The 26,141-nt window shown below is 39.0% G+C and overlaps 1 protein-coding gene across 1 annotated transcript in view; it reads left to right on the plus strand.

Moving 5' to 3' along the window:
* The window catches only part of VAV3 (vav guanine nucleotide exchange factor 3), a 230,998-nt gene that overhangs the window by 139,150 nt on the left and 65,707 nt on the right, over positions 1–26,141 (plus strand). The window contains exons 16-18 of the mRNA XM_058179240.1: positions 5,048–5,149; positions 6,687–6,784; positions 23,650–23,672. Of these exons, the coding sequence (XP_058035223.1) occupies positions 5,048–5,149; positions 6,687–6,784; positions 23,650–23,672 (223 nt within the window). The remainder of the gene's footprint in view (positions 1–5,047; positions 5,150–6,686; positions 6,785–23,649; positions 23,673–26,141) is intronic.

Below are 26,141 nucleotides of genomic sequence, written 5' to 3' on the forward strand. Positions count from 1 at the left end.
TATGGCTGTTGTATGTGTTAAAAATTTGAGCAAAATTCTTATCTTGCATAAGAAAAATGAAAATTTACCATACCTGATATGTATTTGTATAAACCTTTTTTGACCAATAAAAACTTTTTGAACATAAAAAGAATTAAATTTTAAAATATCCTTTTGCAAATATCTGTCAATTTTGATTTTGACCCTGTGAGAGGGTCTTGGGGGATTTGTAGGGCTCCTCAGCCACCTTCACTAACAAGGATTCCTTTTGAGAACAATAGATTATTAGACTGTGTGATCAGGCTAACATTCCATATTAACCCAAAAGGAAACTATTATTTAAGATTCTCCCTCCCTCCCTCCCTCACACACACACAAACACACATACCATTTGAAGAGAGGGGAAATATAATAATAAACTTAAGCAAAAGCTTTGACACACACTCTCTCTCCCAGTCTATGCTAACTTGCAGGATGGTTGTGAGGACAAGAAAAAAATATATCTTGCGAAAATGTGTGATTGTCATTTCCCACACAAATGCTTAGCTTGGGGAGCCAGGTAGGGAATGTCTGGAGATGGACTCTGAAACTAAGAGGCTGTTCTTATTTCTGCTTTGCCATTATTACGGAACTGCTCTTCAACCTGCTGTTGACCAATTTTAATTGAATGCAAAAAGAAATGGAAAATTAAATATTGATCTAGGGAATAGAACTGTGTTGATTACGGAATATTTCTAACAGTCCTAGCCAGAAGTTATTTGGGATAGAGATCAGTGGAAGGGTATTGATTAAATTGGATGAACTTGTAGGCACTCTTGTCATTTTCTCAAATTGAGATTTTTCAGCTACAGATGAATGGAAGTGGAAGCATTTGCAATGAAGTTCTGCCTTGTATGAAATCTTATTATTAAACAAGGACTGTGCCTAGAACAATGTTTCTCAACTTCGACCACTTTAAGATGGTTGGAGAATTCTGGAAGTTGAAGTTCATCTATCTTAAAGTTATGGAGGTTGAGAAACACTGGCATAGAAGTTGGCTGGTGGGTGATTTTAAAAAGCAAAAAGTGAAATAACTTAACATGCTTTTACAGAGGATAATCTTGCTGGAAAATTACTGTGATTTAGGATGCACCCAGCCCAGTCAGTCCCTTGATGCTGATCAGGGCAAACAGTCATACATCTTAGTTCAGTTAGCAAAAATGTAGGGTTTTTTTTTTTAAGGCAGCAGACAGAAAACAAGTTAACTGACAAAACAAAACCAAAAAATAGGCAAAATCAGGATAGGAAGTGGGGGGGGGGGAAAGAGAGACAGACAACAGACAAGTGAAAGGGCAGCATACTTAATAACAATAACCTATTGTACATACAGTCAATTAAAAATGCTAACTTTCCAGAGCCACTGGCAACAATAGTGTGGGTAATTAGCATGAGCAGTTCCAAAGGGAGAGGCCTTTAGTTTTTGTGCCATAACCCTTTTATGTATATAAGAGCAGTAGAATAGAGAGTGTGATTTCTGCTTTGCAAAACTACTGCTTATTATCAGCCCACTGTGCTATCTATAATCTACTATGCCATGATCATAGAATAGAATAGCATAATGCGGCCGTGCGGGGTATAGTGCGGGGCCACGCGGGGGATAGTGGGAGCATCGCGCAGCTCCCATGTAACACCTCTCCTGCGCAGGCTGCATTGGCTACCGGTGGTCTTCCGGGTGCGATTCAAGGTTTTGGTCATCATCTTTAAAGCGCTCCATGGCATGGGACCGGGATATTTATGGGACCGCCTGCTGCCACCTACAGCCTCCCATCGTCCGGTGCGCTCTCACAGAGAGGGCCTCCTTAGGGTGCCATTAGCCAAACAATGTCGGCTGGCGGCCCCCAGGGAAGAGCATTCTCTGTGGGGGCTCCGGCCCTCTGGAATGAACTACCTTTGGGGCTACGTCTTCTCCCTGATCTTCGGACCTTTAAGCGCAAGCTCAAAACTTTCTTTTTTCACCAAGTAGGGCTGGCCTAACGATTTTATTGAGGGTTTTAGTGGGGTTTTTAGAAATTTTTAGAATTTTTACATATTTATTTTAATAATTCAGCATATTGAATTAGATTTTTAACTAATATTGGATTTTAAGTGTTTTGGTATCCATGTTTTATCTGTGCTGTACACCGCCCTGAGTCTTCGGAGAAGGGCGGTATAAAAATTCGAATAATAAATAAATAAATAAATAATAATAGGGTTGGAAGGGACCTCGGAGGTCTTCTAGTCCAACTCCCTGTTCGAGCAGGAGACCACATATCATTTCAGACAAATGGCTGTCCAGTCTCTTTTTGAAAGACTTCAGTGATGGAGCACACACAACTTCTGAAGACAAGTTATTCTATTAATTAATTGCTCTCACCATTAGGAAATTCCTCCTTAATTCTAGATTGCTTTTCTGCTTGGCTAGTTTCCAACCTCTGTGTTCTGACCGAACAAGACAAAGTCTCTGAAGTTAACTCAAAGATTCCTTTATTAGGAGCACCAGCAGCCCCGGCAAAAAGTTTGTCTCTCAACGTAAGCTAACAAGTCCATCTGGCCGGAAGATGAATAGTTGGCTGCCACATCTATTCATCTCTGCTCCCTGCCTTTTATCCCCAGAACTAGGGTGGGGCTTCGCTAGCAGCCGTGGCTCTTCCTTTCCAAGGATTGGCCCACGGATTTCCACTGCTCTCCTCTGCCTCTGGCACTGGAACAGTGCTATCATGTTCCCCCTAGTCCTTCTTTTCATTAGACTAGACGTACCCAATTCCTGTAAACGTTCTTCATATGTTTTAGCCTCCAGCCCCCTAATAATTTTTGTTGCTCTTCTCTGCACTCTTTCCAGAGTATCAACATGTTTCTTGTATTATGGTGACCGGAACTGGGTGCCACACCAAATGTAGTCTTACTAAGACTTTGTAAAGCTGTACTAGAACTTCACGTGATCTTGATTCTATCCTTCTATTAATGCAGACCAGGATTGCATTGTAACCCACTTCTCAAATATGATGCTTTTCAAATGTGGTCAAAAGAGTAGATAAAAATAATAAACATAATAGAATCTCTTCTTGCCTTTCTAATTATCATGAAATGCAGAACCTATGTGTAAGAGCTTGAGATAAAAATAATTCACTGCCTACTATTCAGTAGCTTTGCACTTTCTTAATATTTCTGCTCACTTATTCATGTGAAAAGGCAAAATAGAAAGCTATAAATGTTCCACATTGTAACACAACCTACATTTTACTGTGACCAGAAATCAATGTTGGCATTATAAAAAAATCGCACATGGAGGCCACACACATAAGGATAATGTGTTCCATTAGCAACCAATGTGTTCATTTTAAATTGCTTATTTAGACAGGTCTGTTGGTGGATGACAATTTGAGCAAATATAGCTTTTGCTGGAAAATCTATACAGCAGCAAATGATACAACTGATAGAATTCTATTCTGTATTACTGTCATGGTCCCCCTTGTTAACCAATAAATATTTGAAATGCAATCTTGGATTTCTGCAGTTAAAGAGAACAAGGAGCATTAAAACTAGGCACAAATCAGATATGTCTCTGATAATGTGGGATGTTTTAGAGAAATATATAAACAGCAAAACCATTTAGGTGTATTATGGATGTCACATGATGGTAAACAATAAGAAGAAGATTATTGAAGTCATGACACTTTTCACATTTCTAAACGTTTAGGTACAGTAGAGGTTTGATCGTATATATAATTTGTTATTAATATTGATATAAAAGAAACTTGAGCTCCAATAGCATTATTGCTTCTTCCATATATAGTATGTGAAGTTCCTTTCCGTTTTCAAACTCTCCATTATAATCTGTTTATTTTGTTAATTGAAATAACCATTGCTAGTGGTGGTAAAGTCTTCAGAGCTGCTCTGAAGTTGAAGCATCTATTTTAAAAGACCTCAGAACTTATTATAAATGGCTTTGTTAGTATTTGCAGGGCAGGGCAGCCCAGAACAGAAAAAGTGATTGCTTTCACTTGGATTAAAACTCACATTTAACCCTAGAAAACAGAACTATATTTGTGTAAGTCCAAACCTATGAACTTCAAGGAGATATGGAAGATCTTAATGAAGATATTGTTGAAATAAGCAGCGTACTCAGGCTCAGGAATCTGAGAAAACAGTAGGTGAAGGATCAGGAAACTTCTAGTGAAGATAGGTCATGTATACTTCAGGCTGCAGTTCTTAATTTGCTTCTCATTGGCCATGACTCTTGATTGGAAATAAAATCCAAAACATCTGAAAGGCTGTTTTGAAGAATTATCCTGATACGCTAAGATTTAAATTCAGAGCTATGGGCAGTTCTGATCCAGATTTTATTTAGGACTCAAAGGCTCTCTAAATCTGCTCTGGCTCAGATATCAGAGAGAGAGTCAGTTTAAAAACTATAACATTAAACTACAATCAAACTATTTTTTACTTAGATAGTATCTTTGCATTTCCCAAATGCCCTAATTGGGGCTGTGTTTTTTTGGGGTGGTGGTGGTGAATTAAGAACTTTACACTGTCATACAAGGCTGACCCAGGGATAGAAATCAGAGATGTGAGAAAATAATTGGGTTCATAACTTTCTAAGATAAATCAGGATTAGGATAAATCCTGCCTCACAGTCACAGTACAGAAGTGGCTCTCTCCCCACTTAGTTTTGATAAGAAATGCCAAGACTGGTGAAGAACGTTCAGATAGCAAGAAAAGAAGATACAGGAAGCAAGTTTTAGGCTGTTCCACTGTGCCATTTGTCATTTCTACAATTATTCTGACAAAAAACAAAAACAAAATGGGTCCTGACAGGCAAACAAGGATCAAGAGTGAGGTTGGCTTAGCTAAATTATATTATATTATATATCAGTGGAATAAAGCACAGAAGGCTCTCCTTCTGCAGGAGAGAAGACAGACCTTCAACCAAACACCCAACAGCTTATTAAAACGCATATTTAAACATCTGCAGTTTTTTTTCTGGGATTGAAAATTGAATTATTGCTTTATTAATATTTATGGATATTAAAGAATCTATTTTACATTCTAGGTCAAACATAAGGCCCCAGTTTGCAGAAACAAATACACATGACTTTAAAATGTATACCTTCACTCGTGTAACATCTTGCAAAGTCTGTCAGATGCTTTTGAGGTAAGTGTCAAACAGCTGAAGCCTGAAAATTATATTACACTTGGGAAAAACAATGGAATTCAATAAACTTATCAAATTATCTGGTGGATTCTACCTCTCTTTTAAAGCTAGCCAAACTTAAATTCTACAAATAGTTGTATAATTCAGCATTAGCATGAACTCAAGTAATATGTACAAATAGTAATCATACCGGTAACATTTTCCTCTTTTTGAGTGGTACTTGTGTGCAAAATCAGTGATGTATCATTTTGTTTTGTAAAGTGCAATTTCTACTAGTAGCTGTTGTATTGCTTTCTAGGTTCATTGCTTTTAAACTCATAAATGCTGCTTTTCAAATTGACTTTAAACAAATAATTATTTTCCACTAAGGTCATTGAAAACTAAGGAGACAATGGGGTGTTTTTTTTATTTATACAAATGCTACAGGTTATATTCATGTACTACGTTCTTTATTTGAGTCCAGAAAGATTCCAATAGTTGAATATTGTATATTAAAAGTACAATACTGATTAAAAAGAATATTCCGCATTGTATTCTCCCTTGAGAGAAATATGCCTTTACAAATCTGGGATTGCAGGGTAGCTATACTATAAAAAAGCAGGCTGAACAAAATATTAAAATAGTAAATGGGTACAATTAAGCATGATTTCATTTGACTGGAAGAAAAATAGTACATCCTTGTCTATTATGATTAGATTACTTGAAAAATATCCTATGTTTTTCTACAAAATATATCTTGTAAAATATAAAGTCCTACAAAAACGATAGCTACAGTATAGTCTGCATATGTCCCAATGGTTTTTAAACATGAAGCAACATATAATATTATGAACATATATATTATATAGTTGTGTTATGCCATAATGTGTGAAGACACCAGTGCAGTAATCATGAGCTCTGAATATATAGCAGCAATAAACTTCACTGAGCGATGAGCAGCCTCTGCATAGTCATCACATTTATTGTGATTACACATCTCTCTCTCTCTCTCTCTTGGCATTAAAGGTATCATCAAGAGTCTGAGGTTGCCACTCCCAAAATCCCAGAGCTTTCTCTCAATACCAAGTCCAGGATTTGATCAACACTAAAATTGGATATACTGAACAGAAATTTTTTTTCCGAATGATCACACTGTTGTGATCCAAAACTGTACGTGCTTAAGTAACCAATGTCCATTAGATTTGCAAACAAACAAACAAACAAACAAACAAACAAACAAACAAACAAACAAAAACATTGCTGGTTATTGGGGTTCAGGGATTTATTACTATATAAGCAGTGGTGGGATTCAGCCAGTTTGCACCATTTCGGGAGAACCGGTTGTTAACTTTCTGAGCAGTTTGACAAACTGGTGGTTGGGAGAAATCATAAGGGCAGAGAACCGGTTGTGAAATTACTTGAATCCCACCACTGTATATAAGCATCTGGAAATATATATGAATGCATTCTTGCCAATCACATCGAACTGCTTCATATTTTAATGTTTGTTACATTATACCAAATGTCTTCTGATTTCAATACTATTTTATATTTCAAGGGGAACTTTTTATCAAGGCTACTTATGTTCAAAGTGTGGGGCTGGAGTCCACAAAGAATGTTTGGGAAGACTCGACAACTGCAGAGTTAATTTAGTTGGTAAGTCATCTGCATTGCTTGAAATTCTACTTTAATTAGGTCATAAATTTGCCAGATTTAATTAAGACTTAATTTCCCTTAAGTTGTGTTCATTGTATTTTTGTGTTAATATATTTATAAATACTGCTATAATGGCTTTTTGGAATCAGTACCTTTTGCAATTTACTGTGAAGCCACTGTAAGAGCCACTGTAATACCGTAAGGAGCTTCCAGGAATCATATAATTAGATCTAGGTATCTGATAGAATTTCCTATACTTCTCAAATTACAGCTCCCCCTTTCTGATCTCCCACTGAAGAAATTTTGGAGGGGATTATTGTTGAGAGTGGTCACTGTGAGTATTCAGAAGTTTACCTGGAGGAATTTATAAATTGGAGAAGGCAACCATTAATTATAGCTTATAATCACCATCATAGAGGCAGTTTGGTCTAGTGGTTAAGGTACCAGGCTAGAAAGCAAGAGACCATAATTTTTCAAGAGTCAACTGGACTTTCTGCTTTTTCTTTGAAGATATTCCACTTCTCATCCAAGAAGCTTCTTCAGCTCAGAGCAGAAAGACCAGTTAGTTGCCTCTTGAAAAAGCACCTTTGGATGACCGAGAATCTCCATAGACAGGAGACCATGAGTTCTGGTCCCACCTTACAGGTGAAAGTCAGCCAGGTGACTTTCACCTAACCAGTCATAGACTGTTAGCTCAACCCACCTTGTAGTTTGTTGTTATGGGGAAGTTGGAAGAGGAAGATGTGTTGGGTATGTTTGTCTTGAGTTACTTGTAAAAATAATAAAGTCAGGATACAGATGTGAAATTCAGCAGGTTCTGACATGTTCTGGAGAACCGGTAGCGGAAATTTTGAGCAGTTTGGAGAACTGACAAATATCACCTCTGACTGATCCCAGAGTGGGGTGGGAATGGAGATTTTTCAATATCCTTCCCCCAGGAGTGGGGAGGGAATGGGGATTTTGCAGTATCCTTCCCCTGCCATGCCCACCAAGCCACACCCACCATGCCACACCATGCCACACCATGCCCATCAAGCCACGCCCACAGAACCAGTAGTAAAAAAATTGGGATTTCACCACTGGCAGGATACAAATAAATAAATGGTCATCTACTTCCAAAACACTTGATAGTAGATTCTAGGCATGACAGTGAAGTTTCAGAAAGCAATTATATCCTTTATGTCTTTTTTTAATCTTCTCAAAAGCATCTGATTGACTATTAAAGGAACATAAATGCTGGTTTAGATACTCCACTGTTCACAACCTTATGTGGAGGCCATTTGGAATTTTGAGTAAGCTTTTATTTTCTACTCAGATTACTGAAGCCAAACATGGCAACTTAGATTTTTCACAAAGCCCTTCCAGCAGGTATACAGAATAATAGATCAATCTGTCTTCTGTTCATAATTTGATCATTTAAATAGGGCAGTTTTCTAATTTTAGAAAATCAGGTCAGAAGTTTTAAATAAATTGGAGGAGAACATCCTGCATCTTTGATGTTGTAATATGATAATTTATTCATTAATCCATGAAGTTATCTGCATGTGATCTTTGCCTCCGGCAGTTGAATAGAAATCGTTTAATTATTTCACCCATGATAGGACTTGAGAGAAAATCTGCAAACTTTTGTGACCAATTGATGAGGCAAATCACAGGACTGTACATTTTAATGTTGTGTAAGATAAGAAAGGATAAATATTATGAGTGTGCAAAATCTTTCCTAAAAATGACAGTTTTTATACCTGTCTGCTTTCTGCTTTGAGAAAATGGAGCTATGTCACGCTTCTATAGCTGATCATCCTGTTTGGTAATTGCTAGTTAAGAATACTGATTTATGTTCCAGACTTGTATTGCTGTGTTGCAGAGGATTTAGCAAGCAGACAGATACTTGCATTTCATTATTTTAAAACAATTGGTTAATGCTCAAAATATAACTCAGTGTAATGATACAGCTATCAAAACAGATGTTCTGGTGATGAGGCTGAACCCCCCCCCATTCTCTGCACTACCTTTCCCCAAACAGACTAATGCTCTCTAGATGAATTGAGTGGAGGATCCAGATTTTGCCAGCCAACATGGCCATTACTGAGAATTCTGGGAGTTGAAGTCCACACATTCAGAGAGTGCTAGAGTCAGCTGTCCTCCCTACATCATCAGTTGTAGGTGCTCCAGCACTGGAGATTTTAAAGAAGAGATTGGACAGCCATTTGTCAAGAATGGTTGGAGTTGGACTCCAAGGTCCTTTCCAGTTCTGTTATTGCCGTGGTAGCTCAGGCTGTAAAGAAGCCTGTTATTAAAACACAGCAGCCTGCAATTACTGCAGGTTCAAGCCCGGCCCAAGGTTGACTCAGCCTTCCATCCTTTATAAGGTAGGTAAAATGAGGACCCAGATTGTTGGGGGGGGCAATAAGTTGACTTTGTAAATATACAAATAGAATGAGACTATTGCCTTATACATTGTAAGCCGCCCTGAGTCTTCGGAGAAGGGCGGGATATAAATGTAAATAAATAAATAAATAATAAATAATAGTAATTGATATGGAAGGAAGTTTCAAGCTTGCTGTGATTTAAGTTTCACTGCCCAACCTTTAGATGGTTAGTAGAAAAAGTCTACTAATAAATCTAGAAAAAGTCTACCATTCCTGACTAGGTGGTTCAGTGGCTAGGACACTGAATTTGTCGATCAGAAAGGTCGGCAGTTCAGCGGTTCAAATGGAGCTTCTTCTTCTACCCATGCGCGAGAATGGCGGCAATTTGAATTTCATGTTGACGGCAGGCAGGGTTTTCCTGGGCCGAGATGCCTTAGACGCCGACCGCCGAGCTGCCTGAACCCTCCGCCTCGGATTCCATCATACCAGCAACCGAGGGAGAGGTCTTTGGGCCTCGTTGGATCCTCGGTTGCCGGGAACGAGGCTGGAGTCGCGGACGTGTAGCGGATGGCGGCAGCCATTTTGGGGGGGCGCGGAACAGCGTCCGCTGAAAATGGCCTGGCCGGACTGCTGCCTACTAGCCGTGCTCGACATCGGCGGCTTCTGTCATCAGTGGCATGGATATCAGCGGCGCTGGATACAGGTGGTTCTGACAGGCGGAATTTGGTTCCAGCTGATTTCTGGCCGTGCAGGACATCAGTGGCTAGAAATCTTTTTCGGCATCGGCAGCATTAATCATGGCCGGCTTTGGCATTAGTCATGGGTGGCATTGGCGGGTGAAATTTGTTGCTGCATTTATCATCGGTGGCATTAGCGGGCGGAATCCATCAGCCGAACTTCCATCTTTTATCAGTCCGATTACCGGCCGTTTTATTGGCCTGGTTCCTGACTGTCCAGGCTCTGCCCTTAGACCGCGATATCATTAGTGGCGCACTTAGTGTCCCTTTTTTCCTGCTGTTACTTATAATTTCTCATGAAATATTCGTCTGCTGAACTTCTACGACTGCGAGGTTCCCCTGCCTCGCAGGAATGGCCCTCTATGTTATCGAGGGCCTGCCTTAACGAAGGGTCTTGGGACCCAGAGAGGTGGCATGTGATGAAGAAGAACCTCTGGGGGTTTTTAAATAGGGGTTTTTTAAAGGGGGGGAGGGTAGAGACGGGTAGGGGGAGAAACCCGTCAGGGAGGGTATGTCCAGTCCCAGCACGTGCTCACGGCCTTACTCTATCTAGTCCGAAGGCGGGGGGGACGGGGGTGTTCAGAACGTAGAGTGTCATTCCATCTGTACGGTAACTGGGAGAGGCAGATATGGCGGAGGCGAGTTCGCTGTTTAAAAGCGATTACGTGCTCCGGCCCCTCAGTCCTTACTCATTCCCTGGATGGCCAAGACCCTCAGAGCTTGGGTCCAGCTGATGCTGTGCAATGCCCGGTCCGTGGTTAATAAGGCTCCCCTGATTTGTGATCTTATTCAGAGGGAGTCCGCGGACTTTACGGGCATTTCGGAGACCTGTTTGGGCACAGAGGGGGGTGTACCCCTGGTTGAACTGTGCCCTCCGGGTTTCCGAGCTTTCCACCAGCCGAGGGCCCAAGGTAGGGGTGGAGGGGTGGCGGTTGTGATTAAAGAAAGTCTAGAGCCGAGGGAGTCCACTGTGCCTCAGATAGCTGGTTGTGAATCCCTCGTTGTGAAGTGGGGCCATAGGAATCAGATGGGTTTGTTGATCGCGTACCAGGCTCCTTGCTGCGTGACTACAGCCCTACCTGAGCTGCTGGAGGTGCTTGCCGGGGTAGCGGTTGAGATTCCCAGACTTTTGGTCATGGGGGATTTCAACTTGCCATCGGCCGGCTTGTCATCAACGGCGGTCCAGGAATTCCAGGCTTCCATGACGGCCTTGGACCTGATTCAAGTAACTGATGGCCCTACACACACTGGAGGAGGCACACTAGATTTGATTTTTATCTCTGGACAGTGGTTTAATGATCTGGAAATAGGAGATTTAGTGACAGAACCTGTGTCATGGTTAGATCATTTTCTCCTTTGTCTGGACTTTTGGACCGCCGCTCACCACCGCAGGGAGATGGAGCCAATGCGTTGGTTCCGTCCCAGGTGCCTGATGGACCCCGAGAGTTTCTGGACAGAGCTTGGGCCGTTCCCTGAGGATCTTGCCCACGGCACGGCTGAAGAACTGGTTGCGGCCTGGGAACGGGCCGCAGCTGGGGCTTTGGACCGTGTCGTGTCTTTGCGGCCTCTGACCCGGCGTAGATCTCAATTGGCTCCTTGGTTTTCTGAGGAGCTGAGGGAGATGAAACTCCGGAGAAGACGCCTAGAGAGTACCTGGAGGTCTAGCCGTTCTGAGGCTGATCGGACACTAGTTAGGTCTTTTTCTAAGACCTACCTAGTGGCATTGAGGGAGGCGAAACGTTCTTACGTTTCCACCCTCATTGCATCGACAGATAACCGCCCGGTCGCCCTGTTTCGGGTGACCCGCTCTCTCCTTCATCAGGAGGGGTGGGATGACCCCTTGCAGGGACGTGCTGAGGAGTTTAACAGTTATCTATACGATAAAATCGTTCAGCTTCAGGATAGTTTAGACCAAAATTGCGATGATCCAAGTGAGATGATGGAGACGCGTCTTGTTGAGGTTGTTTGGGATGAGTTTGATTCTGTGGCTCTCGAGGACGTGGACAGGTTACTGGGGAGGTTACATGCAACTACATGTTTACTGGACCCCTGACCCTCCTGGTTGGTGCTGGCCACACAGGAGGTGACACGAGGCTGGCTCCAGGGAATTATAAATGCTTCATTGTTGGAAGGGGTTTTCCCCACTGCCTTGAAAGAGGCGGTGGTGAGACCCCCTCCTCAAGAAGCCTTCCCTGGATCCAGCTATTTTGGGAAATTATCGTCCAGTCTCCAACCTTCGCTTTGTGACGAAAGTTGTAGAGAGTGTGGTTGCATGGCAGCTTCCCCGGTACCTGGATGAAGCTGTCTATCTAGACCCGTTCCAGTCTGACTTCCGGCCCGGGCATAGTATGGAGACAGCTTTGGTCACTGGTGGATGACCTCTGGAGGGCCAGGGAGAGGGGTTGTTCCTCTGCCCTGGTCCTATTAGATCTCTCAGCGGCTTTTGATACCATCGACCATGGTATCTTGCTGCACCAGTTGGAGGGTTTGGGAGTGGGAGGCACCGTTTATCGGTGGTTCTCCTCCTATCTTTCTGACTGGTCATAGGCAGTGTTGACAGGGGGGCAGAGATCGACCGCGAGACGCCTTACTTGTGGGGTGCCCCAGGGGTCGATCCTCTCGCCTCTCCTGTTCAACATCTATATGAAGCCGCTGGGCGAGGTCATCAGTGGCTTTGGGGTGAGTTACCATCTGTATGCTGATGACACGCAGCTGTACTTTTCCACCCCGGGCCACCCCAACGAAGCTGTCGAAGTGCTGTCCTGGTGCTTGGAAGCCGTACGGGTCTGGATGGGGAGAAACAGGCTCAAGCTCAATCCCTCCAAGACGGAGTGGCTGTGGATGCCGGCACCCCGGTACAGTCAGCTGCAATTGCAGCTGACTGTTGGGGGCGAGTCATTGGCCCCAATGGAAAGAGTGCGCAACTTGGGTGTTCTCCTGGACGGACGGCTGTCATTTGAAGATCATTTGGCGGCCGTCTCCAGGAGAGCCTTTTACCAAGTTCGCTTGGTCCGCCAGTTGCGCCCCTTTCTTGACCGGGATGCCTTATGCACAGTCACTCACGCTCTTGTCACCTCTCGTTTGGATTATTGCAATGCTCTCTACATGGGGCTACCCTTGAAGTGCACCCGGAGGCTCCAGTTAGTTCAGAATGCAGCTGCGCGGGTAATAGAGGGAGCCACACATTGCTCCCATGTAACACCACTCTTGCGCAGTCTGCACTGGCTTCCTGTGGTCTTTCGGGTGCGCTTTAAGGTCTTGGTTACCACCTTTAAAGCGCTCCATGGCTTAGGGCCCGGGTACTTACGGGACCGCCTGCTGTTACCTTATGCCTCCCACCGACCCGTACGCTTACACAGAGAGGGTCTTCTCAGGGTGCCGTCCACCAAGCTATGTCGGCTGGCGGCCCCCAGGGGAAGGGCCTTCTCTGTCGGAGCTCCTACTCTTTGGAATGAACTTCCCCCTGGTTTGCGCCAATTGCCGGACCTTCGGACCTTTCACCGTGAGCTGAAAACGCATTTATTTATTCAAGCGGGACTGGCTTAAAAGTTTATTAAATAATTTTAATTGGGGTTATTTATGAATTTTAAGGGTTTTAAATTGATTGTTTTAAATTTTGGCCATTTATGAAATATGTTTGTTTTAAGTTTTTGTTTTAATTTGTATATTGTACTGTTTTTATTTGGCTGTATAAAAATCTAATAAAATAAAATAAATAAAATAAATAAAAAATAAAAATAAAAATAAATCCCTAGTACAGATCTCCTGCATGAGCAGTGGGTTGGACTAGATGACCTCCAAGGTCTCTTCCAACTCTTTTACTCTTACTACTGTCTAAAGGACTAATAGATTTCTGTTTTGATCATCTGCTTATTGGTCTCACTCCTGAAAAAAGTAACTTGACCTCCTAACAGTGATCATTATTTTATAAATATAAATGACATAACTGCCTGCAAAGGGGAAGTTAAAAAAACCTTAATTAGCACTGTTTAATCACACCTGTGTTCTGTGTTAGCAAGACAGATTTTGATTTCCTTCCAGAAAAACATTTATATAAGCACAGAAGTCAGCAGATCTGAAGACTGCATAGGGTGTGACTGTGAATACTTTTTTAAGTTAATGGAATTAAACTGAATGGCAACACCTGGACACCTTCAATGAGCATAGCTTAGACCTGATTGCCTAAATTGTACCTTGTTAAAATTTAATCTTGTAAAGTCATTACTATATTAGATCAATAGTAAACTGCAGATAATTTAATTGGAAATGGAATAGTAATTATGCTAAAAAAGAATAGGAACTAGCGGTCCTAGGGGAAAGTGTTACACCAATCCCTTTGCCTTTTTTTCAAAGAATACTTAACAAAAATTATGGAAAAACACTCAGCTCTTTTGACTTTTAGCTTTTTGATTTTACCTTTTATGCAAAGGTAAATTTGAATTTTTCCAGCAGACAGATGTAACTTCTCATAATTTATTATGAGTGTGCACATATATTGCATTTAGATTTTACATATTTAGGTTTTTTTTTGCGTTTAGGTTTTACATATTTAGGTATATTTTTAAAGCAGAAGTCAGCAGCTTTTTCATGTGGAACAAGACCTAAAAATACAAGTTTGAAAAAGGCTATGGATACCAAACAAATAAAATTAAATTTAAAAAAAGGAACATATCCAGCATACCATTTTTTTAGCGTAAACAACAATATGCAAACATGAAATAAGAAGGCAGTAAGCAAGCAAAATTCAAGGTGTGAGGTAAGAAAATAAAAGAAAAGGCAATTTAATTAAATATAATCCTAGTACAGATCTCCTGCATGAGCAGTGGGTTGGACTAGATGACCTCCAAGGTCTCTTCCAACTCTTTTACTGTTACTACTGTCTAAAGGACTAATAGATTTCTGTTTTGATCTCTGCTTATTGGTCTCACTCCTGAAAAAAGTAACTTGACCTCCTAACAGTGATCATTATTTTATAAATATAAATGACATAACTGCCTGCAAAGGGGAAGTTAAAAAAATCTTAATTAGCACTGTTTAATCACACCTGTGTTCTGTGTTAGCAAGACAGATTTTGATTTCCTTCCAGAAAAACATTTATATAAGCACAGAAGTCAGCAGATCTGAAGACTGCATAGGGTGTGACTGTGAATACTTTTTTAAGTTAATGGAATTAAACTGAATGGCAACACCTGGACACCTTCAATGAGCATAGCTTAGACCTGATTGCCTAAATTGTACCTTGTTAAAATTTAATCTTGTAAAGTCATTACTATATTAGATCAATAGTAAACTGCAGATAATTTAACTGGAAATGGAATAGTAATTATGCTAAAAAAGAATAGGAACTAGCGGTCCTAGGGGAAAGTGTTACACCAATCCCTTTGCCTTTTTTTCAAAGAATACTTAACAAAAATTATGGAAAAACACTCAGCTCTTTTGACTTTTAGCTTTTTGATTTTACCTTTTATGCAAAGGTAAATTTGAATTTTTCCAGCAGACAGATGTAACTTCTCATAATTTATTATGAGTGTGCACATATATTGCATTTAGATTTTACATATTTAGGGTTTTTTTTGCGTTTAGGTTTTACATATTTAGGTATATTTTTAAAGCAGAAGTCAGCAGCTTTTTCATGTGAAACAAGACCTAAAAATACAAGTTTGAAAAATGCTATGGATACCAAACAAATAAAATTAAATTTAAAAAAAGGAACATATCCAGCATACCATTTTTTTTAGCGTAAACAACAATATGCAAACATGAAATAAGAAGGCAGTAAGCAAGCAAAATTCAAGGTGTGAGGTAAGAAAATAAAAGAAAAGGCAATTTAATTAAATATAATTTGCACAAACTCTATTTGCTCTATCCTTTCACACTCATGCTTCTGAAACTTAGCAACTTTAAGATGTGTGGACTTCAACTCCCAGAATTAGCTGGGGAATTCTGGGAGTTGAAGTCCATACATCTTAAACATTGCCAATACTGTTCCACATCTTTCTCCCTTGAAAACCATATTTGTTTCCACTCTGTCCCTGTGACAATTCAGTGTCTTTTTGTTTTTAAAGAGTCTGTTTTGCAGGATCCCAGTAACTCCATTTGGCCACAAATTTCTCAGGTCTTTGAATCCTCACTCTTTAACCCTGTGAGACCAAACCAAGACCAAACCATACTCACTCAGGGTCTCACCCTCAACATAATGACAACCTCATTCATTTTGCATCCTTTCTTCTTGATCCTATGTTGTTTCGTTTTACCACATGCACTTTCGTTTCCTATTTCCACAGCATTCAGTTTATATTTATATTTCTCCTTTTTTTTTTTTTTAGTAAAAAAGTTTTATTTCCATTTTCCAACAACCTATTCAATATACAGTCTCTTATTCAACATTAGTCATTAACTTTCATTTGTTACTTATTCGGACCTGCCCAGCTACCACTTCCTTCCTTAACAAACCTTTCCTCCTCCCTTCTCTACTTTCTTCTACTTTCTTCATCCTTCCTCTCCTTCGCTTTTCTACATCCTCTCCTCCTTCCCTACTCTTCTCTTCCACCCTTTCTAACCCTCTCTCTTTCCCCTTTCTTCTTCCTCTCCTTTCCCCTTTTCTACCTCTCTCTTTCCTACCTACTTTCTTCCTTCACTCTCTCCTCTCCTTTCCATTCCCTTCTGAAATGGCAGCTGAGCAGCCCAGATTTCATTTCAAATTATTTCTATTTCTTAATTACATATCTTCAATCATTCCTTTACATTGATCCTTCATCTTCCCCCCCCCCCCCCCCCCTCCCCCCTCCCACCCCCCGAGACTTCCCAGAACAAAGTACAGGGTATAAGATTAACAATCATAAATTAAAATACAACATAAGTCATAATCCATAGTCACTCCTCTCTCTAAGACCTTAACTCCCCTTCCAGAAACAAAAAAGTACATTCTTCTTCCAGTCCATTATATATCAGTCCATTCCACTCCTAAAATCTTCAGAATCTTCCAATTAAATTAGTATTTCCAGTTCATCAATAAAATACATAGTTTTAATATCCAATCTTCATCAATTAACACCAAATATATATCAATCCATTCCACTCCTGAAGTCTTCAGAATCTTATAGTTTTAATATCCAATCTTCATCGATCAAGACCAAACGATATTCCATCTTCCAGTATTCATCAGAAATTCTTTTATAATATACCTTTCTTCCTTAAACAGTCTCCCAAATATAATTCATATTTCCAGCTTAAATTCTTAAATTTTATCCAATCTCCAAAAATAAACAATATTCTATCTTCTCATATCTTTAATATCACTTACATAAATCAAATAACATTGCTAATATTAATATTTCTTCAATTTACCTTACATCTGTCAAATAACATTATTAAAATTATAACTTATATCCAAAATATATCAATTATAACAATTAAATTCTATTTAACCAAATACCAACATTACATCCATAAATTTTTCTATCTGTCCTCCAAAAGTTAAACAATATTCCATCTTCCCATTCCTTTATACCTCACATATATCAAATAGTAACACCTTATACCCAAAATAAGTCAGTTGTAAAAATTAAACCCTATATATATATATTAAAAAAAATACCATCAAAATCACATCTTAAGCATTCTCCTTCCCCTTGTCTTCTATCTTACACATTTTCCACCATCTGCTCACCAATCAGCTTAACATCTAACAATAAAGAATTTCCAATCTTTAATATATTGGTGTAAAAATCTCTTGTTTAAAAACTTATTAAGAAAAGATGAGCCTCCAAAAGTTCCTATAAAAAAAAAAATCCATATTTGAAGTGAAGAAGTTTCCAAGATTTTAGTAGTTAGTTCTGTTTGCTTAAGAGCCATTCTTAAACTGTAAAATCTACCAAAAGAAAAAAATTCAATAAACTTTTCTTCTTAAACATTGTGATAAAGAAAAGGTAAAAGAAAAAATCATTAACAGTTCTTATTCATTCCATTTAAAAAGTAGCTTGTTATGTTCTTCTCTTCCTTTGTCCTTTTATAGTTTCACTTTCCTTTGTATATTGCAAACACCATTTTAAATCCACTCAAGTTGAAAGTTAGTTCAAAGGAAAGCTATTTAGAATAGAATAGAATAGAATAGAATTTTATTGGCCAAGTGTGATTGGACACACAAGGAATTTGTCTTGGTGCATATGCTCTCAGTGTACATAAAAGAAGATACGTTCATCAAGGTACAACATTTACAACACAATTGATGATCAATATATCAATATAAATCATAAGGATTGCCAGCAACAAGTTATAGTCATACAGTCATAAGTGGAAAGAGATTGGTGATGGGAACTATGAAACGATTACCGTATATACTCGAGTATAAGCCGAGTTTTCAGCACGTTTTTGTGCTGAAAACGTCCTCGGATATGCAGTATCTCTGTTTTTTTTTTTTTTTCACATTATACCGGATGGCGCAAACTTGGCGGGCTTTTGCATTAGCAAGCCCTGCCGGTGCAGTGAGAGGCGGGCGGGAGCTGCCAGCCTTCTCGGCTGAGGAGGAGGGTTTCCCGACGTAATGCCTCATTTCCCACCTCGGCTTATACTGAGTCCCAGTTCACCCCAGTTTTTGGGGTAAAATTGGGACCTCGGCTTATATTCGAGTATATACGGTAATAGTAGTGCAGATTCAGTAAATAGTCTGAGAGTGTTGAGGGAATTATTTGTTTAGCAGAGTGATGGCCTTCGGGAAAAAACTGTTCTTGTGTCTAGTTGTTCTGGTGTGCAGTGCTCTATAGCGTCGTTTTGAGGTAGGAGTTGAAACAGTTTATGTCCAGGATCACGAGGATCTGCAAATATTTTCACGGCCCTCTTCTTGATTCGTGCAGTATACAGGTCCTCAATGGAAGGCAAGTTGGTAGCAATTATTTTTCTGCAGTTCTAATTATCCTCTGAAGTCTGTGTTTTCTTGTTGGGTTGCAGAACCGAACCAGACAGTTATAGAGGTGCAAATGACAGACTCAATAATTCCTCTGTAGAATTGGATCAGCAGCTCCTTGGGCAGTTTGAGCTTACTGAGTTGGCGCAGGAAGAACATTCTTTGTTGTCCTATTTTGATGATGTTTTGATGTTAGCTGTCCATTTGAGATCTTGCGATATGATAGAACCCAGAAATTTGAAGGTTTCTACTGTTGATACTGTGTTGTCAAGTATTGTGAGAGGTGGAAGTATGGAAGGGTTTTCCTAAAGTCTACCACCATTTCTACGGTTTTGAGTGTGTTCAGTTCCAGATTGTTTTGGTTGCACCACAAGGCTAGTCGTTCGACCTCTCGTCTATATGCGGATTCGTCATTGTCTCGAATGAGACCAATCACTGTTGTGTCATCTGCGAACTTCAGTAGCTTAACAAATGGATCATTGGAGATGCAGTCATTGGTATACAGAGAGAAGAGAAGTGGGGAGAGCACACAGCCTTGGGGGCCCCTGTGCTAATTGTACAGGTATTTGATGTGATCTTGCTTAGCTTCACCTGCTGCTTCCTGTTTGTTAGGAAGCTTGTGATCCACTTACAAGTCTGTTCCGGTACCTGTAGCTGGTTTAGCTTAGTTAGAAGAATGTCTGGAATGATGGTATTGAATGCTGAACTAAAGTCTACAAAAAGGACCCTTGCATAGGTCTTTGGAGACTCAAGATGTTGTAGGATGTAGTGCAGAGCCATATTAACAGCATCATCTGTTGATCTATTTGCTCGGTATGCAAATTGCAAGGGGTCTAAGAGCGGATTCGTGATGGTTTTCAGGTAGGAAAGCACTAGCCTTTCAAAGGTTTTCATGACTACAGATGTTAGAGCAACTGGTCTGTAGTCATTCAGTTCCTTGATGGTGGGCTTCTTGGCACTGGGATGATGGTAGAGCGTTTGAAGCAAGAAGGAACATAGCACATCTCTAGTGATTTATTGAAAATATGGGTGAAGATGGGGGCCAATTGGTCAGCACAGACTTTTAAGCAAGAAGGAGTTATCTTGTCTGGGCCTGGAGCTTTTCCTGGCTTTTGTCTGTGAAATAGGTCCTGCACTTCCTTTTCTGTGATCACTAGGGGTTGTGAACCCAATGAAATGGGGTCAGTTGTAGGAGGCTTGGCTGTTGTTGGTGTGTCTGAGATGGGGGTTGTGGAGATAGGTGGCTGTAGTTTCCTTTCAAACCTGCAGTAAAACTCATTCAGGTCATCTGCCAGTTGTTGATTACCTTCAGCCTGGGAAGGAGGTTTGCCATAGCCGGTGATATTTTTAAGAGTTTTCCACATGTTTGCTGGTTCATTTGCTGAAAATTGATTCTTTAGCTTTTCAGAGTAGCTTCTTTTTGCTGCTCTTATCTCCCTTGTTAGTGCATTTCTGGCCTGATTGTACAGCATTTTATCACCTTTTCTGTAGGCTTCCTCTTTGGAAGAGAGGAAGAGCTGAAGTTAAGATTTATTACTTGCAAATTCTTGCTAGTCCTCCTACTTTGTTCTGTCTGTGTTGAGTTCTCTTTAAAAATAAATCTTGGCACAGAGATGGTCGCAGCTTCTCGTTCTGTATAAACAGAAGCAACCTGGGCACGGAGCTTCGTCAGGCTAAAGGGGAGCTCTCACCCTTCGATCCCCTGGTTAAATTCCAGGGGCTCCCGGGGAGCTCTACCCAAACCTGACCACTCTTCCCTCCCCCTTCTCCCGGGGGAGAGAATTCCAAACCGTTTGACAGCCCATTTACGCTGTCAGGGACGGTTTGACAAAACCCAGGGCAGACGATCCCAAAGGAACGTCCACGAAGCCTGCGTTACCAGCGGAAGTCTCTATATTTATATTTCTCCTGATGTGCCCCAATTCTCAATTCTTTATAATGAAAAGGAGCAAAAGCATTAAAAGCCACTTTGACTTCTTGGACAAATGTTCATTTCTCACAAGAGAATACAGATAGTTTTCAATTTATGATCGTAATGGAGCCTGTCCATCACAGCTGTAATTTGTAATAGTCATAAAACAGTCAGGTGACCAACTCACTATCATGTCCTTTTCTGTGAATGCTGCAGTTGTTAAATTCAATCATGTGACCATGCCCCAACTATCAGAAATTTGAATCTGGGTCGTTAGTAGTCTCAAGGTAGTCCATTGTAACTTTGAATGGTTGCTAAGTGACTTGTTTAAATCAAGGACTACCTGTACTAACTTCCCATTATCAGCATTTGTATGAATTCCTCCCTCTATTTCCCTGTCTTTAGTAAAATGAAGTGCATAAATTCATCCACTCGCTCTAGTTTTTTCCATCTACTTATGCATAATATGTGTACTCCATTTTGCCAAGGTCTTTGTAGGATGCAATGAAGTGTATGGATCTGAAAAGGAATATATCATGTTAGCAACCTTTTATTGAAAATCAGTTTGATTCTCAGCAGCAGGGAAAAGCCCACTTAAAAAAAACAAACACATGCAAGATTGTTGGCTTCCCAGGTTTGATTCTTTTATCCTTCTAATCAGAATAGCTCTCTTTAACTATAAATTAATTATATCCCCCCCAAAAAAAATTAAGAAAGCGAAGTTTGTGTGAACCTTGTGTTCATATAGTTTGCATTATGGCTGTGAGCTTGATTGAAATCTTTTGACTCCTAGACACTCAACTCATCAGCTTATGCTGACAGTTCCTACAGCCTGCTCATGAGGAACAGCTGTCTGGAGTGCAAATGGGCGATCCCACAACCTCACCTTTATCTGGAAAGATTGTGCTGACTAGAATTCGCTATCTGATGGCTGATCTCTGTTTTTTTAATGCCATCCCATTTGCTTCAGGGACTGTAGTCTGCCATAAGTCTACAAACATTTCAACTGTTTGTGGAGTGGTCCATAGCCAATCTGAGTACAATTGTTTCTGTAATATATATGTGCAACAAAGAACTGCTGCATGTTAGGCTGCGTTTATATAGTAATGCTATAGATGCATATATTTTGTTTCATTGACTTGTGTTCATAAGAAGATACTGTAGTGAATTTTGTCACATGATATTCTCTTATTACGATCTTCCTGTAGACATAAGACCCATTTTTCACACATCAGTGGTGGGATGCACCAACAAGATGTGTAGGTTCTTAAAACCATTTTGTATAATAGTCTATTTGGGGTCGGTTTTTCAGTTGTGCAATGGAGAGAAGAAATTCCTGGATAACTGCCTAAAATTAAACAATCCTAGCTTGTGCATTACAACATCTCTCTTGTCAAATTAGAATCATATTTCATGTCATGAGAAGCTATTCAAATAAAATAGAGGGCATGTCCACTCATGTCTTGAATTGTGTGTTACTTTGAGTGCATATTAAAATGTTCTAATTTGAAGTTCATTGCTCATAAGCCATTTTATGATGCATATATAATTCAGCGCTCTCTCTTTTTCCTCTTATTCTTAAGGGATATATCTTCTTGTGAAGTAACCAGTTTTATCATAGTATAATAGGGCTGTATTTTCTAAAAAAAGGAGAGAGAGAGCTAAGCACCATTTCATGATCTTTTAAGAGCTTGATTATTTTTATTTTGTAATATTAATTATGATTGTTTTCAGTTTGATTCTGTAAGAAATATTCACAAATATGAACTTCATATTTTGCTTTGTGGTTCCTCTACATTTTTAATATTGCATTTCAGAATATATCATGCAGAACACTGCTTGTTCTGTTTTCTTCTTTTATAAAAAAAAATCTGCAATATTTTAATTCCAGTAGCTTCCTTTTGATTATCTATCTATCCATCCACATAGCTATCTGCAGTGACTAAATCATACATACATATCTATCACATGATTTCTTATCATTCTTGATTCAAAATTTGATGATTCAAAATGAATGTAGTGAATTGGCTCAGATTAAAACAAATTGTGGCTAGGATATAAAAAAGCCTTTCTGGATCAGAATTATGACTGGAGGATCTCGGCAATAACTTAAATCCTTCTTCCCCCCATATCAAATCAGGATTCCCTTAGAGAAAAACTATAATTTGATAAATGCAAATGAGTGTTCTTGAATGTTCACAGCTTATCCAGCTGGTTGATCTGGATTAGTATTTTTGAAGTTAAAAGAAGAAATATGAACGTTCTGTTTATAGAACAAGTTTTGTAATGTCTCATTCACGTGTCCAATCACTTACTGAATCTACTGTCTAAGACAGTGATTGTCATATATGCGTGGATCAGTCCAAAGCTCTTTCAATATTTGGCTTAAGACAGACTAGGATTTGGTATGTTTTGTCGATCAGAGATATGTGGACAACATATAAGCACCTTGTGTAATGAAAAAACTCCATACAAGTCATACATCAGAATGAGAAATCAATAAATATAATGCAACAATAATACTAGACAAATAATAATATATTCTGGATATAGTTTTTTGGGGAGAAGAAACTGCTAAAGTCAGGATTCAAATCACTGTATACTTTTAAAACTGGAAAAAGTTCACCTCTGTAAGTTTCTGCAGACTTCAGAGTGTTTCAGAGATTTTAGGCAATCTATTGGTTCAGAAAGCTATGTGTCATGGAGTTAAGCATAAACCCAGCACTTTTTATAGCTGTTCAGTGCTGCCTGACTTGAGCCAATAAAAGTAAACACAGTTGCAAAATAACTAGCTGAGCCTCAGGGTTGTTGGAGCATAAAACAGGTTATCAGCTAGCAAAACAAAGTCGTTCTGTGTACTCTCACTGTATCCCAGAGCTAGGGATTACTGTTGTACAGTGTGAGCGTTCTGTCACTGACCATGCCAATTTTTACATTTATTTCAGAACATGGAACTCTGAAACAAGAGGTAAGTGTGCCCGCTTTTTTGTTTTTTTGTTTTTTTAGATTTGACGTAGTATTTGTTGTGGATATGATCAAAATGCCTCCTTTTTCGTATCTGTCTTTTAGCCCTAACAGAAGGTAAGAGGTTTTTTTTTTTGTAAGTCTGTATGATGATTTCTGAAGGAACTTTGTAGTTTTTACTCCTTGCAAAATCCTAGGTTAAAAAGAGAAACAAAGGATCGAACTACTGAAAATGAAGCATTGTTAAATTCTATGGAGTGTAGCAATTAAATGCATAACTCTGCTGTTGAAATCCGGCATGTTCTTCATCCATTTTGGACCATGTTTTAACAAGTATTGTAGGATTTACATAATTTTCTTCAAACCTTTTCAGCGTACTGGAGATTAACAGAAAACACATAGCAAGAAAAAACAAAGTAAATTCACAAGTAAGGGCTAGTCCATGATGCAGCAGGAGAGTTACGTGGTCTAAATTTCCAAGATATATTTATATAGGATTTAATGAATGAGTACAATCCTCTGCCATTCTCAATTGGTGAGCAACAAATTGAACAGCAAAATGCTGATTTTATAAAGCTGTCTAAGAATTGCTTAGCAAATGTAGACACTTTGACTGAATGATCATGGTAAGTAACATTCGTTCTATGGGAAGTTTGTTTGTTCTAGGGTGGTTATTGTTACAGTGTGTGGGGACTACACCGAATATAGCTCTAAAATATAAGAATCTGAAATTAATTGGGAACAATGAAAAGACAACCATTCACTCTTTTTTTTTTAAATCTTGCTTTTATTAAGAGCAACATGTATAATTTTTGAAGTGTACTTCATTCACTTGTGGAAAGAACTTTGGAACTGGAATGTTAAGTCTTGATTTCAAAATACGGATCTCTATCAAACAGTGTTTGCCTTAAACTCTGCAGTGAAGTGGCAACTATTAAGAATTGACTGAGAGAAAATTAAACTTGTTCATCGAACAATGTTTTCTCCCTCTCTTTGGGGGAAATAATTTGTCTTTGCTTTGCATAATATTCTCTGTGAAGCCAGGTAATTCATCAGAGGAAACCACTGATGGACAGTTCAGCACAGCTGCAATTGCACTAATGATAAAATTGCTGTACAGGTAGCATATTATGGAATGGGAATGATCAGAAATCAGAAAGCTTTGAGGGAGTAGCAAATTAATCATTCACCAGTTATCAAGGGTAGGACAGCCTGAGTATATTTTGCGCTAGAGTACAGGGTTTGCCAGCTACCCATTCAGTATTACAATTGCAAAGTGAATTTCAGGAAATGATGATATTCATGGGCCTAAATTGTAACTTACTGATTCCTATTAGAAGTAATAATTGCTTAGTAAACCATCTCAGTCTAAGGTTAAGGGCACAAATATAAGACTACACTGTATTTCTTGAGAAAATATATAATGTCAAATTTAAAAGTCATTGTTGGCAGGGAGAAATTGACTACAATATATTTGTAGTATATGCTTGAACTTACTTTCTTTATGACCTTTCCAGCATTTGGCAAGGAAATTAAGGCTGTTCATTTTTCTTTTTGTTGGAGTGTCCCAGCACCCCAAATATATGTATGCCAAGCTCCAGGGTAGAACACAGTTAATTAGGTTTTAGAGAAAGTCTTGGTATTTTTTTTTAAGCAAGTCTAAACGTTAACTGTCTTTATTTTCAACTGGAAAGTTTGTAGGCTAATTTTAAAAGTGAGTTAAAAAGTGAAAGAAATTAAAATATGCAGGTTTTTTTTTTTAAAAAAATTGTGTCTAGAATGAAGTTCCTGAATGATTTTTTTTATGCCCAGTCCTACTTGGGTCATTAGAGAAAAAAAGCCAACCCTTTTGTTTTTAATTGAATTTGATTTACATGTATTCTTAGAAATAAAATTAAATACTAAAATTAAATGCAGTTCATATGACTACCCAGTAGTAGAAATTAATTTTGTTCAGTACTTGAAGTTATCTGGGAAGTGTGCAGCTCTGAGCTGAATGAAGACAGGATTTTAAAAGGTGTTTTGGAACATATTTTTTCTTCTATCCAATCTTAATATGGAGATTATGAAAGATTTTTCTAATACTATGTTTTCTCAGTAACTTACCCTATGTACTATGCAAATAATAAGAGTCCCCAATTTTGGCAGTCTTATAGATTTCTTAAAATGAAAGATAAATTACCTTTATTATAACTGCATTTTTCAAAAGTGCTCTGTTCTTTTATGTAGTTAGATAGAATGTTTCTCTAAATGAAAATGATAGCTTTTGAATTTCTGCTTTTAAGAGGAAATTGTGTGTGTTTTAGGAAATCAAATACATTTTGGAAGGATCACAGTCATGCAAGAAAGTTACCTACATAGAATAATTGATACTTTCTCTATTTTTCATTTATCTTCTCCATAAAAACTATCAAATATATAGATATCCTGTTTTTTAATATTGTTTTTTCTTTTCTTTTTCTTCTTTTCTTTT

The sequence above is a fragment of the Ahaetulla prasina genome, chromosome 3 (assembly GCF_028640845.1).
Source record: "Ahaetulla prasina isolate Xishuangbanna chromosome 3, ASM2864084v1, whole genome shotgun sequence".
Classification (NCBI taxonomy): Eukaryota; Metazoa; Chordata; class Lepidosauria; order Squamata; family Colubridae; genus Ahaetulla; species Ahaetulla prasina.